The sequence below is a fragment of the Phocoena sinus genome, chromosome 16, assembly GCF_008692025.1.
Source record: "Phocoena sinus isolate mPhoSin1 chromosome 16, mPhoSin1.pri, whole genome shotgun sequence".
In the NCBI taxonomy this organism is placed as follows: Eukaryota; Metazoa; Chordata; class Mammalia; order Artiodactyla; family Phocoenidae; genus Phocoena; species Phocoena sinus.
The window spans coordinates 62,725,944-62,748,569 of record NC_045778.1 but is presented as its reverse complement, the minus strand read 5'-3'; the positions used below and the strand labels follow the sequence as shown (position 1 = coordinate 62,748,569).

General features: G+C 40.8%; 1 protein-coding gene across 5 annotated transcripts in view; it reads left to right on the top strand.

Annotated features, from left to right (window-relative positions):
• The window catches only part of SORCS1 (sortilin related VPS10 domain containing receptor 1), a 575,069-nt gene that overhangs the window by 430,194 nt on the left and 122,249 nt on the right, over nucleotides 1–22,626 (top strand). For all 5 annotated transcript variants that reach the window (XM_032609239.1, XM_032609238.1, XM_032609234.1 and 2 more), the window contains exons 7-9: nucleotides 4,614–4,732; nucleotides 7,274–7,363; nucleotides 14,682–14,861. In XM_032609239.1, coding sequence (XP_032465130.1) covers nucleotides 4,614–4,732; nucleotides 7,274–7,363; nucleotides 14,682–14,861 — 389 coding nt within the window. The remainder of the gene's footprint in view (nucleotides 1–4,613; nucleotides 4,733–7,273; nucleotides 7,364–14,681; nucleotides 14,862–22,626) is intronic.

Sequence of the window (22,626 nt, the reverse complement as noted above, 5' to 3'; positions counted from 1 at the left end):
CCTACATTAATTGATGTTAATTAATGCCAAATTACAAGATACTTCCTATGAAATTGCATCATAAACTCACCGGAATTGAATATGGAAAGAGTTCATCATGCTTAATGTTGTTACAGTGAGCCCCAAGGGGAATAAGAATGATTGGTCCCTCAATATGAAGTGCAGCCAGTTTCTTTCTGTTTCCATTAGGAGGGGAAGGAGAACAAACCAGGAGCAGTTTACCACAGGCAGGCCACTGGGAATTGATCAGTTCCCCTTCAGCTTGCAAATTTCACTTCGAACCCTCCAGGAAAGACATGGTTTCAAGACCTCTTCCTGGGGCTTTTCTTGGGTCCATCGGTTGTACATTTTGTAATTCTCAGCTCAAGAAGGGCTCATTGCAGTTCTACCTCAGTATGTGGCACGGGGAGTGAAGAGAGATAGAACAAGCAAAGGAATTAGAGACAGTTCTCTAATTCTTGCAAGCAGGATCCCACAAGCCCACCATGACCCCTGGCCCCTTTCCCCGGCTGAGAAGTGCTGACCAAAGATCTGACGCTGGTTGTCTGCCTCTCTCACATCACTGCCTCTACGCAAGTGTTGACATCACATATATAACTTTTATTCATTTTCCCCATGTAAACATACATATGTAGACATCTCTATATATACCACTTGCATAAAATCGTGTCCATATGCACATATTTTGGTAACCTACTTTTTAAAAACTTTTATTTGGGAATAAATTTAGATAAACAGAGAAGTTAGCAAGATAGCACAGCTTTACCCAGCTTCTCCTAATGTTAACGTCTTACACAACCATGTTCTCTTTCTCAAAGCTAAGAAATTAACATTGATACAGCATTATTAATTGGTAAGCTATTTTTATGATATAAAATGCATTAAGCATTTCTGTAATTCCTCATACATAGTCTAAAGGCAGAATTTTAGTAGCAAACTATGCATGTGCCACAGTCTATTTAGTTGTTCCTCAATTGTTGGCCTTTTTCTCTTATTTTTTTAAATTATAAACAACACTATGATGAATATCAGAGTAGATAAATCTTGGCACAGATCATTAATTATTTCTTCAAGTCGAATTCTCAGAAATGAACCCGAAAGGATGTTGATCCATATTGCCAAACGACCCTGCACAAAAATACAAAGGTACAGGCTTTTTTTTTTTTTTTTTAAATCTAGGTATATCCATTTATACTTGGGAGCCAAAAAACATGCTTAACAAAAATTGGCCCCAACCAATTGGCTGCATTATTTCCACTATGCAACATAGTGGAAATAAACCAGACTTGGAGGCCAACCAACCCCGTCTGAAACCGCCTACTGCCATTTCTATAATCTCTTGGAGTTTCATTCTCTTTATCTGCAAAGTCAGTTGATAAATTATGCTCTATAGTATTGTGAAGATTAAATGTACCAAATAAGTGTGAACATGCTTCAGAGTACTTGGCACATAGATGTTCAACAAATATTAGTTTCCCTGTTCTTTTAATTTCTCCCCAGATCCCTCAGATTCATAATTTTTATATAGTTGAGTTACAAAAGTGAAAAGTCTATATTTTCCATCTTATTCTTGCTCAGGGACCTTTGAAGGGGAAGTTGAGGTCTTAAGAAAGAAACTATTAGACACCATTATAGATAAAACAAGCACTGTGTATTCATCAAGAAGTCCTCATGGGGTGGCAGTCTGAGAAATTCGAATTGGAAGTTGTACTAGTAAATTGAAGCCTGAGACTTCCTAATTCTGAACCTTTGATTCAAATTGTTTTCATTCATTATCTCACATAACAAGAAGCACAGAGACAGGGCAGCCCTGGGTTCAGTATAATCAGTACCTCAATGATGTCATCAGGGAACAGGTCCCTTCCGCCTCTTCATCATACTTATTGTGTAAGTTTAACTCTAAGACTCCTCCATGCGCAAGAAGGCTAGAGCAGTCCCACACGTCATGTTGACTCAGCGTTGTATGGTAGCAGAAGAAGGTCTTCTGTGCTGTGCCTCCCTGTAGCCCCTTAAAAGATCTCTTTCACTTCTTATTTACTAGAACTGGTTTAAATGGCTTTCCCTAAAGCAAATGATGGCGAGTAGAGTGGGCATAGACTCAAGAGGATTATTCCCTGCACATCAGAGCTTCTGATTCACGTGGAAGAAAGATGAGCCACCAGGTCCAGTACTGGCTTTTCTGGCAAAGAGGCAGGGAGGAATGAGCATTGGATAGGTCACCGATAGTACCTGTCAAATTAAGTTTCCTTAAGGACAAACTGTGTGCCCCAAACTGATGTAATCACTGTGAAAAGAAGCAAAAGGGAAAATAGGAACACTATAGTTGATAGTAACAACTGACATTTGTACAACTTTGACTTTCAAAGCATTTAGCACATATATTATTTCAGTAAATCCTTAGAGCCAAACTAAGGATAGTTGACATTGGCATCCTCATTTAATAGATGAAGGTAGCAAGATTCAGGAAGGTAATTTCCTTTGAATTATGCAGCTGTGACCACACCAGAACTCAAGCCCAGGTCTCACAGATGCCAATCTCCATTTCTATGACCCTGAGTTGCCTTTTGAAAAACAGAAGTCAACTAAAGCTGTAGAAGGGTCTGATGGAGTGTGAAATTGTCAGGTACAGATTTTGTGTGGCATGGGGAGAACTGTTCTGGGAAGGGATGAATCCCAGAAATTCTCTTCAGGGAGAAAGATCATGAGTTATGCCCTAAAATGAAACTATAAGAATGTCTAAGAAAGGAGATAGGGAAGGGAGAGTAAAAGGCTTTTCTTTTTTTTTTTTTTTTTTTTTTTTTCCGGTATGCTGGCCTCTCACCGACCGTTGCGGCCTCTCCCGTTGCGGAGCGCAGGCTCAGCGGCCATGGCTTACTGGCCCAGCCGCTCCGCGGCATGCGGGATCCTCCCAGACCGGGGCACGAACCCGTGTCCCCTGCATCGGCAGGCGGACTCCCAACCACTGCGGCACCAGGGAAGCCTGAAAGGCTTTTCTTTAATTTATCTTTGGAGGACTAGATGGGTTAAAATACTTGAGAGCTATCCCCATCACCACACATGGCAGCGTGATAAAGGAAGATTGTAGATAAAGCTCTCCTTCCCTCTCCTTAGAGCTTATCAGCAGCTACGTCAGCCATTGGTCAGTTGGAGCCCTAGCGGCACTCCTTGTAGAATACAGGTTTACCCAAGTTCTTCAGGAAAAGTAGTGCTAGGAATTTCCTTCAGGGAAGTCAATTAGTGAATCCTAATATCCAACTCAACATACGATTGCCTACCCCCCATTTCATGTAAATAATCATGTCCTGATTTCTTCATACATCTTTGATGTCCTAAAATTAAACTTACCCACTCATTAAGCACCCAAAAAAAGGTAAAATAACTTCCTTTTTCATTCAAAAAGATATATTCCAGTAAAGTGGTATGTTCCAAGGAATATTTATTTACTACGTTAGTACTATGTGCCTGGAACAGTATTAGAATCTGGAGGTCTAGGAGAAAACAACAAAGACAAAAGAGGTCTCTGTCTTCATGGAGCTTATATTCTAACAGGGAGAGGGGCAGAAATAAATCATGAGCAAGGTGACTTTAGATTGTGATAAATTCCATGAAGGGAATTAACAGGATGGAGTGTTATCGAAAGTAATCATGGAAAACCCTCAGAAGTAACAGTAAGCTGAAATCTAGACTTTTGTTGGGGAACAACCTGGGGAGAAGCAGTTTAGGCAGAGAGAATACAAATGTAAAGCCTCTTTAGTGGTAGAAAGTTTGGCCAAATTCCTGAACATATCGCAGTTTAGATTAGAAGAGTCACAGGGAGAGAAGAGACTAGCATGAGGGGCAGTTGAAGCAGTGGTGGTAGAGGGTTTGAATTTATTCTAAGTGCAAGGAGGCAAAAGGACTTTTAAGTGACATCTGATTCATAGAGAGGGCAGAATAGTTGGGGTTGAAAAAGTGACAGCCTCCCTCATACAATATACTTCCAGCAACAGGGATCAAATCTATTGAGTTGTTATTACTGATATGTTTATCACCTGCTATAGTCTCAGGTGAGATGCAGGGTCTTAGTTTACTCACCTATAAAATGAGGGCAAAGTTTTTGAGTTGGGAATCTCCTCTCAATTCTGTTTTATTTCCAATTAGTAATAGAAGAAAAACCTTCATCTTCACATAGCACCTTATTGTTTATAACAACAGCACTTCTAGCGTGAGGTGATTGATGATTGCACATATGTGTGTGTTTCCCAGTTTATCAAAGGTCGAAGTGTGGAGGCGAAGCCTATAAATGAGAAAAAATAACTAAGAAGGCACAAGTATTATTGCCAGCTTTTGAAAATATTTTCATTTGGGTTTGGAAGGAAAAAATTTAATTAACAGGAATTTAATATTCTAGGATGACAAGAGTTGGTGGAGGCACTGGGAAATAGTGATGGTGGTGTTGACAGCAAGTGAGTAAAATAATACTGATAATACTTTTAACGACAATAGTGACAGTAATGTAGTGAATAGAGAATGTGAGGTTTGTGGAAAGGCTTGAAGACAGCAAGAGAAGTAGGAGATGTCCACTCTGACTCTAACATGCTGTGTGTATATCACCCCACCCTCGTTTATTTCAGATTCACAATACCTGACCTGCGGAATGCAGAACTGCACAGAGGCCAGCAGAAACAAACCTTTCCCAGGCTACATTGACCCAGACTCTTTGATTGTCCAGGATGATTATGTGTTTGTTCAGGTATGAAAGATCCACTTCCATTGATTGTGTCAAAGACATTTCCCTTCCCTGCTTCCGTCCCTAATGCAGCCCCTTTGCCCGCTTACACTCCCTGAAAAGCAATAAAGAAAGAAAAAAAAAAGCATTATTATTATTTTTTTTAACATCTTTATTGGAGTATAATTGCTTTACAATGGTGTGTTAGTTTCTGCTGTATAACAAAGTGAATCAGCTATATGTGTACATATATCCCCATATCTCCCCCATCTTGCGTCTCCCTCCCTCCCACCCTCCCTATCCCACCCCTCTAGGTGGTCACAAAGCACCGAGCTGATCTCCCTGTGCTATGTGGCTGCTTCCCACTAGCTCTCAATTTTACATTTGGTGGTGTATATATGTCCATGCCACTCTCTCACTTCGTCCCAGCTTACCCTTTCCCCACCACCACCAAGGCATTATTTTTTTAACAAAAGGAACATTACCAATTTGAAGCTTCTATACTAACAGAATAGTAATTCCTTCCTTGGGGTGGTGTCTGGAGGACTTGTCAGTGTGGGGTGCCTGGAGGTGGTGAGAGGTAGAGCCGATAGGGCATGATCAGCCTCTGTTGTTTACAGGCACGACTGAGATCAGGGTCAAGAGAATTTAGATGAGATGCATTCAGACAGGTTTCTCACCTCCGCAAGAGTGGGAAACAGCTTGAGAAGCTGAGGGTTCAGGAGTGGTTAGAAGAGAGAAGGAACAAGAATGCTTTGTTTCTTTTCACATTTAAGGACAAATTTAGGCTTGTTTGGACAAAACATTTAAAAATTCCTTTACTGCTTTCCATGTTAAAATTGACAAAGGTACAATAGATAAATAGTTTATATATATAAATAAATCTACAGTTTCACTGTGATTGAGACATTCTAGATACTAGTATGTTTACTTGGACAAGAAATCATAATTTAGAATATTTAATCCCATGTATTGGGAAGTAAATGTTCAAATTCCTTACTATCAGCCTATGTACTTTTAAAGTAGTTCACAGTTACACACACACACACACACACATACACACTTCCTTTTCCTCTAGGAAAATGAATAATGAGCACTCTGATAACTTCAGCATCAAATTATCAAGTGACATTAAAATGGGAAATGGTTACCCATATTGGTTCTGTGTATAAATCGTTTCTCTATCAGTGTTGCTTCCAGGGACCTTTCCTGTTTTCTAGTAACAGTTTAAAATCCACATATATGACTCACAAATGAAAATCAATTGTGCATTTAGAGTTTTATATATTTTCTACCCAGGCCACTATGAACATATAACTCGACACTAGGACCAAGAGGTGGTCTGGCCACGTCATGGTGAATATAACTTTCTAGTCACATTTTTACGTGTCTGGTGAAAATTCACCCAGAGCATTTGTTGACATTCTGAGTATGCAAACTCCAGATGACTTCAAAGTCCAGATGTTTATATGAGTTAAGAGTAGCAACAGGAATTCATAGAAACTGAGAGTAAAAAGGTGGTTTTCAGGAACTGGGGGCTAGGGATATGGGGAGATGCCCATCAAAGGGGGTACATGTCCAGCTATATGATGTATAAGTAATAAACAGCATGGTGGCTATACTGTATTATATACTTGAAAGTTGTTATGAGAATAGATCTGAAATTTTATCACACACATAGATACAAAATCTCAATTAAGTAAAAGGATGGAGGTGTTAACTAACCTTATATGAGGTAATCATTTCACAATATATGCATATCAAGTCATCGTATTGTACACTTTAAACTTGCATGTGCTGCATGTCAATAATATCTCAATAAAGGTGGGGAAGAAAGAGTGGCTCCAAAGGAGAAAGAGAGTGGCAGTGCACTGCTCACAGCCTGCACCTCGTGGTGCTCAGCTGAGTTGGAGACCGCAGCGCTTCTCACCCTCCCTCAGACTCACAGGGTTCTTTGGGCTGTACATTCTGGGCAGACCTGGGGGAGGTAGCTCACCATTTGTTCTCTTCTGGGAGGTTGAGGTCTAGAATGATTTTGAACCACGATCCTGGCTTGGATTTTCGTCTAACACCTCAGCAGCACTGCTGTGTGTGGGACATGCTCACAGCCAGCAGTGTGACTGCACAGAACCGGAATTCAGTGCCGAGATGGGGGCTCCCGTTCTGCCACCTTGTGACCTGGACCATTCCCTTCTCATCTGGCACAGGGACCTGTTTGTGTGGTCAAAGTCTTGGGGCTAGATGGCTGGGCTGCTGAGGGACACAGATCCAATATACCCTAAGGCTTGTATTATTAAAAAAAAAAAAATCGCTAAAAATGTCTCCTGACTTCTGCACCACAGGGCAAATTGAAGAATTGTATTTTTGTGCAGTGGGTTCACTTTGGGCCTCTGAAATCACATACACTGTCTAAGTTGTTTCTGAACTGAATGCCAATTCTTTACACTGGCCCACAATACTCACTTACGCTGTTGTGTTGGCAGCTACCCCCTTCCATTCAGGGGCTGTCCTTCTGTGACCTGTAACGTAGTAGCTCTTCTTACACCCTTTATGTTTACGCTCCAGCTGACATCAGGAGGACGGCCACACTACTACGTTTCCTACCGAAGGAATGCGTTTGCCCAAATGAAGCTGCCCAAATATGCTTTGCCCAAGGTATGGCCTGAATCCGTTTCTCTATTTCAGTGTCTACTCTTTTTCCCCAAGGACTCTTTCAGTCTCTCGTAGTTATTTATTTCTTTTCATCCCCCATCTCTGTTTCTCAAGTTCACTTCTTTACTTTCCTTTTTGCCAACCTCCTTATCCTTCTTTCTCTCTCAGTGGTCCATCCCTCCCTCCCCCACCTCTCTCTTTCTCTCTCTAATTCTTTGGAATTCTTGCTGTAGGAGCATCTGAGTAAATTGATAACTGACGTGCTTTTGCTTTTCAAGTGGGATGTATTGGTTTTCTAGCAGGACAGAAACTATGCTTTGGATACACAGTATATCAGTGCAACAGGTATGATACATATATATACATATACATATACATATATATATATATATATATATATATATATATATATATATATAACATTTTGTTGTTATTAATCATGGAGAGGTGATGCAGCTATGTAGCATCCGACATTTGCTTTCTTTCCCGGTGGAACTTACGAGACTGGTTTTCTTTAGGGTTCGGAGACACAGCTAATTTTTTAGACTTTCCCAAAGACATACTCCTTTAAAAAGAGTGGCAGAAAAAAGTTAAAGACTCCCAACCGCTAACATCCCCAGACTCTCTCGCCACAAACACTGAAGAACTGCGTTAATATGGAGCGCCACCTAGTGGAAGTGAAACTGACTTGGGAGCTCAAAGCTGTGGATTTGAGGTCTTGCTGCCACTGTGATGTATTTTAAGTAGCCAGGAATTGTTAATGTATTGTGCCTTTTTTTTTTCCTAGCAACAACCACTGACATGTGAGTGTTTTTATTTTTAAATTTTTTATTGAAGTATAGTTGATTTACAGTATTAGCTTCAGGTATACAACATAGTGAGTCAATATTTTTATAGATTACAAAATAGTGGTTATATTTTCCTGTGCTATGAAATATATCCTTGTTGCTTATTTATTTTATACATAATAGTTTATATCTCTTAATACCATACCTCTATCTAGCTGCTCCACCCTTCCCTTTGCCCACAGGTAACCACTGTTTGTTCTCTATATCTGTGAGTCTGTTTTTTTAATATACATTCGTTTTACTTTTTAGATTCCACATATAAGCTATAACATAGAGGATTTGTCTTTCTCTTTCTGACTTATTTCACTAAGCATAATACTCCCTAGGTCCATCCATGTTGTCACAAAAGGCAAGATTTCATTCTTTTTTATGGCTAATATTCCATCACACACACACACACACACACACACACACACACACACACACACATCTTCTTTATCCATTCATCTGCTAATGGGCACTTTGGTTGCCTCCATATCTTGGCAATTGTAAATAATACTGCTATGAACATTCAGGTGCACTTATCTTTTTGAATTAGTGTTTTTGTTTTCTTTGGCTATATACCCAGTAGTGGAATTGCTGGATCATATAGTAGTTCTATGTTTAGTTTTTTGAGGAAATGCCATATTGTTTTCAACAGTGACTGCACCAATTTACATTCCCACCAACAGTGTAGGAGGGTTCTCTTTTCTGTATATCCTCCCGAACATTTGTTATTTGTAGACTTTTTGATGATGGCCATTCTGACAGGTGTGCCTTGATCAATAGAACAAGGGAGACGTGTGTGGCTGTAAGAAGGGGACTGTGTAGGTTTAAATATAGCTCAGCTTTGAAACCTTTGGTTGAACAAAGAACATAAATAACTTCTTTTTCAATTGTGTTTTCATGACTCTTTGTCTTGTATTTTTATCCGTGACTTTGTAGTTTGCTATCTTGGACCAACATCAGCTACCTGCCCAGGGAATCAGTGATAGATATAGCACAAGGGCACTGCAGATCTCCTCTCCCAGGAGAGACAGTGGCTTCTCCAGGCAGAATTCTCGTCCTTGGCCATCACTCTGCCCCTAACCCTAGCATAGTGAAAAGTGAGCTGTAAACCTCAGCCCATTAGAGATAATAACACACATTAAATTACACTATTAACTGCAAAGAACTATTTCCATATTAGTAGTTTTTTTTTTCAGCTGCTAAGAGATTAATGACAGTGGTAATTGCCCAGAACTATATGCCTATGCCTGTGTATGTTTAAATGCTCCTTGCTCTTGATTTGGCTTAAAACATTTTCCAAAAAGACAAACACAGCATTGGATTTGTGCCTTAGATGAGAATTGGGTAAAGTCAGTATGTGAAAGAAAAATTGAGTGTTGTTAAAATTACCCTTGATAATCTTTTAGGGAGATCCATGAGGGAGATGATCGTGTTACCTTGGTAAGTCCAGCAGAGCTGGTGGTTGTTTTGCTTTGTTTTGTTTTTGTTGTTTTTTTCACTTGAGCACTGAAATAAATTGCTGTCTTTGACCAATAAATGAAGTAGTTGTCTTGCAAGATTTTCACCTTTAAAAACAAGAACATACTCAATGCAGTGAGATGTTTCTGTTCAAGAGACATCAGGAAACAGCAGTTTCAAGCCACTCATATCATGCTTACTCTTGGGAATATACTTTTTGAGTGGAATAAGTTTCAGCTAAACCAGATGCTTCTTGCTGCAGATTTGAGGCTAGAACTTGAATCTCCTGACTCCCAAACTGGCATTCCTTGTATTACACTTTTCTACTCTCTAAATAAATTAATAGATTCTGTTACTAAAAGGGAGCAGCACCCACCCCCCAAATTTTTATATACTGAGGAGCATCCAGAGAAAAAGTCCCATTGATCTGTGCAGCCTCAGAATGGTATTTTAAAACAAAGAAACCACTTGGCCCCTTGGCTGGAGTGTTGGGAAACACATACTGTGCGTTGCTTGTTCATAGCCATCGCGCCAATCACTGTTGACAGCTGCCCCCAGTGGCATCTTGCCAATCTGGAAGGAAGAGTTTTAGTCTGAGCCTGAATTGGCTGTCTGGCCCCTCCCACACTCTCCCAGATGAGCAGGTTCCATTAGTCAGCCTCATCTGAGGTCCAAGTGTAGAATGGGGTGATTAATTTAGCTTGTCCCCAGAAAAATCGGAACCACTACAGCGAATGAATGTACTATTTGGTCCAAGTGGGTGTTTATTATTTAAGGCAGTGAGATGCCTCATTACAATCCCATTACACCTTCAAAGAGAAGCCCCAGGTTGGGTGGAGTGATCCTTGGCAAAGATGCATTATTTCAGGACCCTCTATCAAAGCAGGGCTGCTGCAGCTGGAAAGGAACAAAGCTTCATGCCCACCAAAGGAACTGAGACAAACCTGCACTTACATGCTCAAAATTTTTTTAACCATCCCCTGCCATTGTATCAACTCTTGAAAGACTGAGGTTACCCTGAGCTGTATTAAAAAAAATTAATATAATGGTAAAGATGACCAGAGAGGGAGGTGGGGAGATTTTAATATTGCTGTTACCATTAAGAGTGTGAGGCCCTCCAGACAGGGAGACCTAGTGACAGTTTTCCTCCCTTACCATACTTGGAGCTCATTCTGAGCTACTCAAGTGAGATAAATGAGGCAACACATATGAAAGTGCTTTGAGCATTTTGGAGGACAGATACTCTATAAAAGTAAGGTAATAGTAGTATTAGTATGGATCTAGTTGTCTGTGTTGGAGAAGATCGATGTGAACTGGGGTGTGGGTGATGAAAAGGCTGCTTGATTCACAGCGAGAGACCCTAATTCCAGACCTAGATCTGTCATTCCCCTGCTCTGAACCTTGGGCTGGTTTGTCAATTTCTCTCTTTTTTTAAAATACGGAGCTTAGATTCACAATAATATTTTCTCAAACTCATTACTCAATAAAATGCCCTTAGAGATGCTTCATGAAAATTTGGTTCTATGATCGTGAGTTTAAAAAAAGAAATAAACTCCATTCCATGCTCCTTGCCTAGAGACTAACAGAAGCTCGCTGATACGTTAAAGGCTCTAGGATGTCCTGTGAGCAAGAAAGCTGTATAGTTAGCATTAATGAAAACCTTTTACAAAAGGATCCATTCAAAAAAAAATCTATTAAGATCGAACAATAGTGGTGTCCTATGGAACAGATGTTGGGAAGTGCTCTAGAACATCTCAGAGTTCACTTCTTGGTCTAAAATTTTGTATCTCAGTATAAGCTTTCAACATAAAGTGCCATTTTGGGTGAAATAACATACTTTCCTGATATAGGCGCCTGTAGGCAAGAAGAGAAAGGAAAGATGGCATTTAAATATGTCAGACGTTTCAGTTACAATATTTAAGACCAACATAGTTTTATTTTATTTTTTATTTTTACATCTTTATTGGAGTATAATTGCTTTACAATGGTGTGTTAGTTTCTGCTTTATAACAAAGTGAATCAGTTATACATATACGTATGTTCCCATATCTCTTCCCTCTTGCATCTCCCTCCCTCCCACCCTCCCTATCCCATCCCTCCAGGCGGTCACAAAGCACCCAGCTGATCTCCCTGTGCTATGCGGCTGCTTCCCACTAGCTATCTACCTTACGTTTGGTAGCGTATATATGTCCATGCCTCTCTCTCGCTTTGTCACAGCTTACCCTTCCCCCTTCCCATATCCTCAAGGTTTTTAAACAGTCTCTTCAGTGTAATTAGATTATATATAGAGAGAGATCTGCCCTTGGCCCTTATCTAGCCATGGCCATTTAATCTGTTTTTGCTCTGTTACTAGTTCTCTAAGTGACTTTAAGTACTTGATGCATCTGTGTTTTGCATTCCACACTGACCAAGGAAAAGTTTGAGTGGGCTGCGGTAGTATGGATGATTTACTCTGGCCCCTAGGATTATTTAATGGGCCCAAAGGCACAGTTATGCAGGGACCAGGTTACTGCTGAAATATTTAAACTTGAATTCAGGGATGAAGCTACATCCTGCTAACAAGAAAGGAAACATGAATTGGGAGTAGTTGTTTAAGGGTTCTAAATGGTAGAGTAAGGACTTTGATCTTTGTCCTATAGGAAATGGGGAGCCATAGAAGGTTTGGCCCTCAGTGGATGAATGGCCTTTGGACTAGTTTCCACAGTTAATTCCCTCGATTAGAAAGAAACAAAACATTTGGGTGAACCACTTTTTGTTAAGTGTATTAGTTAGCACCCTAATATTTGCAATGAACAGAAAGGCCAAATCAACCTTGCTTAATCAACAAAGGGGATTTAGGGTTTGCTTAACAGAAAATAGCTAGCATGTATGGAGCAGATGCTAACACCAGGCATTATGGTTAAATGCTTAACACTTACTAACTGATTCAATCCTCACAACTCCATGAAGGGCATACTGTTACCTCTGGTTTGCAGGTGGAACTCCTGAGGCACAAAGTTCCGTTCGCACAGCTGAATGACAGAGCCGGGATTTGAACTCAAGTAGTTTTATTTCAAAGACCATTCTTTTCATCATTTTGCTCTACTGTCCTCTCTAACTAAACAAGTTTACGGGTGGGCAGGCTCCTTAGATATCCACATTCAGAGACTCAAAGACTATCATAGAATTTGGACCATCTCTCTCCACCTTTTGAGCCTATTTTTCCAAGATTGGCTTATCCTCTGCCTCCAAGATATGTCTCCATCAGATCTAGACTTTATTTTTATTCCAACTGCTTACAAACTAACAGTAAAAAATAACTTTTCTCTCTCTCTCTAATAATTCCAGTCATTCTCGCATCACGTCTTACTGAGTTTGCCATCACTGATCCAATCACTGTCATCAGGAAAATGGAATTTTCTTAATGCTAGGCCTACAAGATCACTTCTGGTGCCGAGGGTGGGAGAAAGTAGCAAAGACTGAGCACAGGGAGGAAATTTGTCTGAGAAGCACGAGGATGTCTTTTCAAAGAACATCAAGCTACAGTTGCCAGAAGAAATGTACATAGGCGCTGGGCTGATATAAGATATGGCCAACTTTTATACCAAACCTTAGTTTGCATTATCAACCAAATTGATTTCATGGGCAGGATTCATTTTGGGCCTCCCCACTTTTTCTATAAAAACGTTATCAAACTCCAGAGTATGGCAGTAAGGCCTGAGAAGGTGTCAGGAATACAAAACCCTTTGGATAAGGACTTCTTCCTTCCGGAATCTTATGCGTTCACTATGGTCAGTTTTCAAGAGGAATGAGAGACTTGTTCCTCTCAGTCCAAAGCAGAGTTGAAGCTGAATTGCTGATTGATTGATTGATTGAGAGAACGTGGGCATATATTACAATGGGAAATTTTGAAGTTAGGTAGAATTTTCCGGCCCTGGAGTTGTTGCCAAGGAAGATTGACAGACCTCCTGAATCTTTTCAAGGAGAGTGGATGATCCCTCTGGGAGGATCTGAGCCCTGAGCTACACAAAGGCCAAGAATCTTTCCAGGTTGTTCTTTTACCTTTAGCCTTATACATAATTCTGTTTTTGTTTTGCTTTTTGGTTTTTGAATGTGATACCAATGTGTACCACCTTGGGCGAGGGGGGGAAGGCTGCCGAGAGCAATGAGCGGGATCTCCTGGAGGAGACAGCAGGCCTTGGTCTGAGACATCAAGCCTTGGTCTATGTCAGCCTCTCCCTGAACACCCACTCCTCTGGAGTTCTGAATGGGGAGAGAAAGGATTTGGAATCCCCACCCCAGGGACATCTGCTCACTGCCTCCACATTATGTCTGCCTTGTTTCTATCTTCCAGGACAACCGGAGTCTGAAAACGTCATCATTTATGCAGACTGTTTTTCCCTGTTTTATTTAAGGTTGCCTGGGGAACTTCTCAGGGTACAGGTTTTGATAAGCTAAGTCCTTGGACACTCATTAACCTGAAGATTAGTGCTCTGGGGGTCTCAGGTGAACATTTTTCCTCCGGAACCTCTAGGGGTTGCTGAGCCTTAGGGAAGTGCTTCTTAAACATTAATGTGCATATTGATCATCCACGGATCTTATTAAAATACAGATTTCTATTCGACAGGTGAGGCCTGAGGTTCTAACAAACTTCCTGCCCCTGTATTTGCCCCATATGTGCCTTTTGAACATGTACTGTGTTTGTGCTTGGCAAATTTATCAGGATGCCTGATTCTCCAAACTCATACATATTTGAGAAATTATCCTTCAAATTATCTAATGAGGTAATTAAATTGTAACTGAGCTACCAAGCATCTCCCTGTCCTATTTTCTGATGACCTTACTGCCTAACCTCATAAATGACAAAGGAAATATGTGACCAACACTTAACTATTATGTCACAAATATGCTATAGGAAAATCTCTGTCCTCCCTCACAGTACCTATGAGCCTATTCTGGTATTCTTCATCAGGTTCCACTCTGTGGACGCGTGCCAGGTGCACTTATAAAACTCTTCTTCCTGTTTCCTTCCCTGCGTCTTTCCTCAGGACATGCATGTCATCAGCACCGATGAGAACCAAGTGTTCGCAGCGGTCCAAGAATGGAACCAAAACGACACATACAACCTCTACATCTCAGACACCCATGGTGTCTACTTCACTCTGGCCTTGGAGAATGTCCAGAGTAGCAGAGGCCCTGAGGGCAACGTCATGATCGACCTCTATGAGGTATGTCACGAGGCACGTGTGGTCCTGAGCCACTGCAGCGCTGGGACTGGCAGTTAAAGTCCCCAAGTTGGCCATTTCCTCGATCATTTTAATAACTAGTTCCTTATGTGGCCTCATTCCATGTGGGAGAGGGAGGCGGGGTTGCAGAACATTTTCATTGGTTAATTTGCAATCCACGAAACAGCTCTGGGAGGGATTCTTTTTTTTTTAATTTTTAAAAAAGATTTTATTTTTTAACATCTTTATTGGAGTATAATTGCTTTACAATGGTGTGTTAGTTTCTGCTTTATAACAAAGTGAATCAGTTATACATATACATATGTTCCTATATCTCTTCCCTCTTGCGTCTCCCTCCCTCCCACCCTCCCTATCCCACCCCTCTAGGTGGTCACAAGGCACTGAGCTGAGCTGATCTCCCTGTGCTATGCGGCTGCTTCCCACTAGCTAGCGGTTTTACATTTGGTAGTGTATATACGTTCATGCCACTCTCTCACTTTGTCCCAGCTTACCTTTCCCCGTCCCCATAAAACAAATACCGTATGCTAACACATATATATGGAATCTAAGAAAAAAAAAAAGGTCATGAAGAACCTAGGGGTAAGATGGGAATAAAGACACAGACCTACTAGAGAATGGGAGGGATTCTTTGTTGACCAAGTCCATAGGCCATGAAGCCCCAGAGGGCTTGGAAAGTGTCTAGGGAAGCAGTCAAACAATTAAAGGGTTTGAATAAGAGTGAGCCTAGTGTGAAATTTGAAAATACTCTTGAGGGGCCAATAGGGTGTCAGGGGTGGAGCAAAGAGGCGATGGCAGTGCTCCCTTACATCTCTCTGAAGAAAGAACTAAGAGGATGTCTTTGCATTGCATCAGAAGACACTCCCTTGTCAAATTCTTTTCCCATTTAGGTCATTACAGAATACTGAGAGAGTTCCCTGTTCTATACAGTAGGTCCTCGTTGGTTATCCATTTTAAAGATAGCAGTTTGCACATGTCAATCCCAAACTCCCAATCTATCCCTCTTATATGTATAACTGAATCACTTTGCTGTACACCTGAAATTAACATAACATTGTTAATCAACTATACTCCAATATAAAATAAAATTAAAAAAAATGATTACAGCCAAATATTGAAAAAAAAAAAAAGACACTCCCTTGTACTTGACGACCTTTCTGACTGCATAACCTCTATTAGCTAATTGCCATCCTCTCAGAGGGCCGATGCGTGAGATAAGATCAATACGTCTTTCTTTTCCTAAAGAGGGGTGAAGAGGAGAAACAAAAAGCAGAGTTTACCAGATTTCCCTAAGGGAACTCTGACCCTTTGTTTCTCAGAATGACCAGCTTCAAAATAAAATCATATGTTGGATCAGTTAACTTTTATGACAAACACCAACACTTTAATGGCCATTTAAAGCACAGTCAGGTGAAAAGAAAGCTGCTATTTGGGGATGGATTTTAGCCATTTGTCGGTCTTGTGCTCTGAAGGATTTATAATAGGATATAATGAGCCGTTATGAAACATATTCAGAATTTGGAAAGTGCAATCATACACTTATATTCTATCTGAAAAAGAATTATAAAACTTACTCAAATACGTTCAGTCATAATGATGTCATCATTTGGTGAAGGATAAGTTCAGAGAGTAGAGGTTGTTTGTGTAATGAGAAGTAAGGGAATCATATCCAGTATGTCAAAGAAAGAAACCAATTTCACTTAAGAAATTTAAACCTATTACTGGAATTCCTTTTAATGCTATCTATATACCTTCATCTTTAGAAGTTCTTGGGAATTTTCTTCTAGTATCTAAACTTCTCTGTGTGTATAAAGACATGTTAACAAACTGTATGCCCATTTCGGAGCTCAAGTATTTGTGATGGAAATTATGGTAGACTAGCATAGGACGTACTTTTTGTGTATATATTTAGAAAAATACCCTGCAAATTTTTTATACATTCACAAGTTTCTTCCACTTCATTTCCTGCCCATGTTCCAGATAAATATAGTATCATATATCTCAGCCTCAAACTGAACATGTATTCTGGAAAACATTTATATATTCTGGTGATTTACTTTCAAATTCATGTAGGGTAAAATTCTGATTTAGGGTGTACATTTTAGAGTCAGGCTGGCTGGGTTTAAATGCTGGCCATGCCACGTGTATATATTCTTGAGATAAATCCAACAACTTCTGAGCCTCAGTTTTCTTGTTTAAAACAAGGGAATAAACATGGTACCTCCTTGATAGGATTTCTCTGAAGATGAAAATAAGCTAATCTTCTTAAAGTACCATGAGCAGTGCCTGAAATACAATACTCAACAAATTATAGATAGTATCATTGATATTATGTTCCAGTGAGTTTCAGCCCCAGAACAATGTTCTGGTCTTAAAATCTACCCACATCGTTTAAATGTCCAAAGTATTTCCACCATTTTGGATCTCTGCTTCTTTCCATATTGTAATTAGCAGGGCCATATGACATCCTTTATCACCAAAGCTGTCTTCTTATAAACAAATGTAAATTGCAACATTTCTTTCCTCTTTTGTAAATGTGTTATAAACATTTAAACTTTGCGTGTGTTTTTCTGAAATACCGTATGTTTTCTTGCCTTGATCCAGCATTTACAGTGGAAGTATCTTGCTCTGAGAGTACGAAGTCTAATCAGCTGTCCCACATTAATCACCCAGTTTGCTTCCCTGGTCTCGGCTCTGTCCCTGCTCTCCTGAAAACATTTGATTGTCAGGTTGCATTTTTCCTTCCTGATTATCTTCTCCCCTCTTTTCAAGTCAGTGTGGAATAATTTCTCTGGATAATTTTTTTTTCTGCCAAAATAGAGACCATTTAAATTTGTCCCTTGCTTATGGAAAAGATGACAAATTTGAACAAGAATGACTTTGTCATTTCCTGTTATTTGCAACTGTTTTCATGAATGGTTTTCTGAAATCAAAAATAACTAACAGGTAGGGACTGAGAAGAGGAAATAGAATGACCTCTGGACACGACAAACCATTTTTTGGTAATCTTTATGTTTTCCCTTTGTGTGTCTCTTGAGGTTGACTATCTGTTGGGAAACTGCTGGCTCTTATTATCATCACTTTGAACAGCGGTGTAACTACATTATGTAAAGGTGTCCTGCATCCTGGGGCCGGGGAAGAAGAGTCTTTGTTTTATTAGCCTGGCAGTTCACAGCAACTTGAATTGAAATTGATGTGATCAGAATGGCAGTGCCATATCTGCTGATGACCTAGGTAGAAAGAATATTGGCTGACACAGAACCTGGCACAAATGTTCCTTAAATCTGATTGTTCTGCCTAGCAGGAAGCTGAAAGCCATCCAGCCTGAATTTCCCAGTAGAATTGCAATGAATGATGAGTGGTTAGAGATAAGTGAAAAGTAAGAAAATCTATAGATGAATTAATAAGGAGGAGAGGGCTTCCCTGGTGGCGCGGTGGTTGAGAGTCCGCCTGCCAATGCAGGGGACACGGGTTCGTGCCCCGGTCTGGGAAGATCCCACATGCTGCGGAGCGGCTGGGCCTGTGAGCCATGGCCGCTGAGCCTGCGCGTCCGGAGCCTGTGCTCCGCAGCGGGAGAGGCCACAATAGTGAGAGGCCCGCGTACCGGAAAAAAAAAAAAAAATAAAAAATAAGGAGGAGAGATGAGCAGTACGCAAGGTGAGGGTGACAGAGTATACATAGAGTTCACATCTGCTCACATATGGGGGTGACTGAGAAGGATGGCATGCATCCTTTGCTTCTACATGCCAACTGCCTGCTGTTCTTATGTGCTCTTTATACTGTCTTAGCAGAGGCGAACCGTGTAACGTATGACTGCATGAGTCTGTGTATCGAGCATGTGTATTGTTGGGGAGTCTTTGTGGGAAATGCAGAGGGAGACACAGTTCTCATTAAAGTCAATCATCTTATTCACTAACTCCTTGCAACCTTGCGACAAGTGTGGTTCTCTCTACGTTAGAACTGGATGTGTCTATGTGATGAGGTAGGGAAACGTTGGGGACAAGGTGTTGGAGGCCCATCTTACATGATTTAGTTATTGAAATACCAGAAGTTCCCCTCAGTGTGAGTTGACCATTGGCCATGGACCCCATTCAAAAGAGTCGAGACACGTGAGCCAGGGAGGTAGGCTGCAGAGAAAAAAATGCTAGAGAGTGATTTTTGTTTCTGCAAGATCATACTAAGTAGATGATATTTGGGGTACCATTGTGTGCCAGGCACTTTATAAAGAACCTTATAATTATCTCATTCAGTCTGTATGTTCACTTTATGACACAGGGTCTATAATCACACCCATTTATAGGAAAATGGAGTCAGAGAGAATGCGATCATTTTTATAAGATTACAGAGCTAGTAAGTGGCAGAATTAGGATCTGAACCCTAATATGCAAACTCTTAGCTAGAAACCATTATGTGTGTCCAGAAAGATCAGTATTTAGGCTTGTATTTGATTGTGGCCGAGTAATAACCCTAAGATAGAAGCACACTAAAGAGTGGGATGAATAGTATTAGACTTGACCTAGCTATAGAGGAAACCAGACCGGAAGAAGAAAATGGTCTGAGGAAAAGCCAGCATAAACAGGATCAGCAGATGATTGCTGTGGACCTCTTCGCCATCTTCTGAACCAAGTCCTGAGCCTGCAGTTATAGGTGAATGCAGGCTGTGTTATCCAGTGGCTCCCAGTTTTGTCTGGTGGATATATTTGTGCAAGAGAATCCTAGAAATGAGTGTCCCAAAATTCTGTCATTCCTGAATAGCATAAATTCTCCAGTGGCACCATGTGGGATGGGTCACAGAAGACAGCGTGCCTGATGGTGGCCGGAGCAAAAGAGATGTGCTGAGAGTGTCTGAGATGTGTGATTCCTAGTGTACTCCTCTGGTGTGGGTGATGAGAGTGGGTCTGACAGCTTTGGACAATATCCCCCCTCGTCTTGGAAGGAGGTATCAATTAATGATGATGAAGAGCCCTTTGGCTTAATGGACAACGACAGTTCACCCCAGCCAAGCGAAAGGGCTGTGTTGGGAATGAAGTCACCTGGTGACAAATTCAGAATGCACAGAATGTATGAGTGAGGCACAGTGAGCTGCATGAAAGACGCAACCAATGACTGATGCATGTTCTGTTACACACATAATGTCTTCTGTACATTATGAATACCTTCTCTTTAAAACGGAAAGCTCCATAGTTCTGATGATGTAGCTTACACCTTGATTCTTGAGAAAAGACTACCTCTTACAATCCAGCATAAGAGATAGGGGGGAAAAATGCTCTCCCACCCAGGACGTAGTTATTACAGGACATAGAATATACCATCTAATTATTCAAGGCTACTCTTTCCCTGGGTAGGTGATGCTGCCTGACCAAGGCCACAGGGAAGGAAAGAACACTTAGACATTTTTGGCAATGGGTTCCCTGATGTCAGAGGGACCCCTGACCCCTGATGAGTATGTATCTCTCCTGGCTGGGATCCTCTCTTTAGAACAGAAACATATCCTATCTCCAAAGCCCAAAGAAATCATCGTGATGAATATGTTCTCTTTCTTGCCATTGTTGTTGATTCATATTTTCATTCTCTTCAAATTTTGACACTTCAGATTCGTAATTAAAGTCTGAGACAGAGAGGGTGGGAGGAATCAGCTCCCAATCAGCATCGGAGGCAGAAAGAAGCAAAAACCCCTGTGTAAGATCTTCCCAACTTAACCTCTGTGCAGAACATATGGAAGATCAGGACTGGAGAGTACCCTCTAGAGGTGAATATTAAAAAACAAAGAAGATATCTGGGGTTCATTCTTTAAATCACCAAAGAGATCCAAGTCTCAGCACCTAGCACATTCTGACTCTTAAAAAAAAACCCTGTTGCATGACTGTAAAGTTACTTAGACATTCTAGGTGCTATATTTCCAGTGCTTAGAATGCATGATAAGTCATAGGTATTCAAAAAATATTAATTGAACAACTATTGAGTACATGTACTAAAGAATGAACGAAAGGCAACTTCCTATAATGTCCATATATGATATTTCTCTCAGGAAGCTCTGGGATGAGAAAGAAGTTTGAAGAACTAGTACTGCCAAAGGGTTAAGTGCTTGGGCTCTGAGATAGACAGACTGGTGTGGAGTCCATTGCTAAGGTTCTCCAGGGAATGACCTTAGGCAAGGGACTGACGCCATCCAGACTTTGGTTCTTGCGTGTGTGAAATGAGGATGTATCGAGTCTACCACTTAGATTGATGTGCTTAGGCTTGCAAAGCCTTTCATGTAGTGTCTGACATTTCTTAAATACTCAATAAGTTTGGGGCACTATTAATGTTGTTCAGTCTTCTAATGCAGAATTCTACCCTATTTCATTAAAAACGAAGAAAAAAGGACTTCTTGGACAAAGTGACTTTTCAGTTATTAATTTAATGAGGGAATATGGTGGATTGAATGATAAATCAGAAGTTATACTCAAGTGGGAGACAGTGATGTGAGAGATGACAAGAGAATCTATGAAGAATTAACGTGTGGTAAGGAGTGTTAGGAGTGCAAGAGACGCTTCCAGGAAGACTGATGCCCTCGAGAAGCTTACCTGGTTGTTGAGAGCAAAGATGTAGGTACCATCTATACAAATTGGAGGACAGAGAAGAAGAGCTGGGGACAGTCAGGATGAAAAAGAGGTCCTGGTTTCTGGAGAAAGGCTTACTGAGCTGGGCCTTGAAGGATAGACAGGGAGAGGCATGTTGGGATGCTGTCTAAGAGAGTAGGAAACGATCAAAGAAAGTAAGAGGAGAGAAGGGAAGGTAGCATTTTGAGGCTATCACCCTGGGGAATGGTCAGTGTACTGTTGTACTTTGTGTTGGCTTGAGGTTTGAGCTGTAACACTTCATATTTAAAAATCTAATCAAAATGTTATTTTGGCTTATATGATATTACAGAATAAGAAATAATTACTAATACCTTTGAAACTTCTGGTATCAAATTCCCCCGTATGAGATGCAAAGAAAGAAAAGTGGCTTCTTAACACACTCGGCATCTTGGTGCAGAATTCAGAAAGGTAGAAAAGCTAATAACAGCTCTTTCCCTGAAGGGAGACAAACTTCCAACAGTGAGATGTGTCATCCTCATAGGAATATGTTCCTTAGAACTCTGTGTCTATGTGAAGGCATGTCTTCCAGTAGGAATAGTAGTTTTCCTCCCACCCCCCGCCCCATCCCACTACGGTCCTGCCCCAGTCTACATGCTGTGGATGCAGAGGGAGGTTGTCTGGCAACAGAAACATGTCCCTCATCCTCAGCAGAAGCCCAGACCTTACACACACACACACACATTAATACACATATACATACATGTACACACAAGTACACATGCACACACATTCCACATTTTGGGCACTGATACTGCTCCCTTGGTATGCAAAGTTCTACAGTAAGAGGGTAGAGGTTCTAGAGACATATGATGAGACCTCACAATAGGCAAGCACCGAGACACATAGACAGATAGACTTCTCAGGCTCAGGGAAAAGGAACCTTGAATGGCACAAAGCCCTAAGAGCAAGCAGGGGTGACCATCTTTGCAGACCAGGCCAAAGAAGCCAAAACAAATAAGTAATAGATAGATAGATAGATAGATAGACACCTCAAGTGGGATTTTCACAGGTTAAGTGCCTTGGCAACAAGAGGAAAATAAGAAGACACTCTCTAGCTCTGTACCCTATTGTGACACATTCCCTCAGCTTTGCCAAGTTTCTATTCCTCAAGATAAACCTGAAGCCCA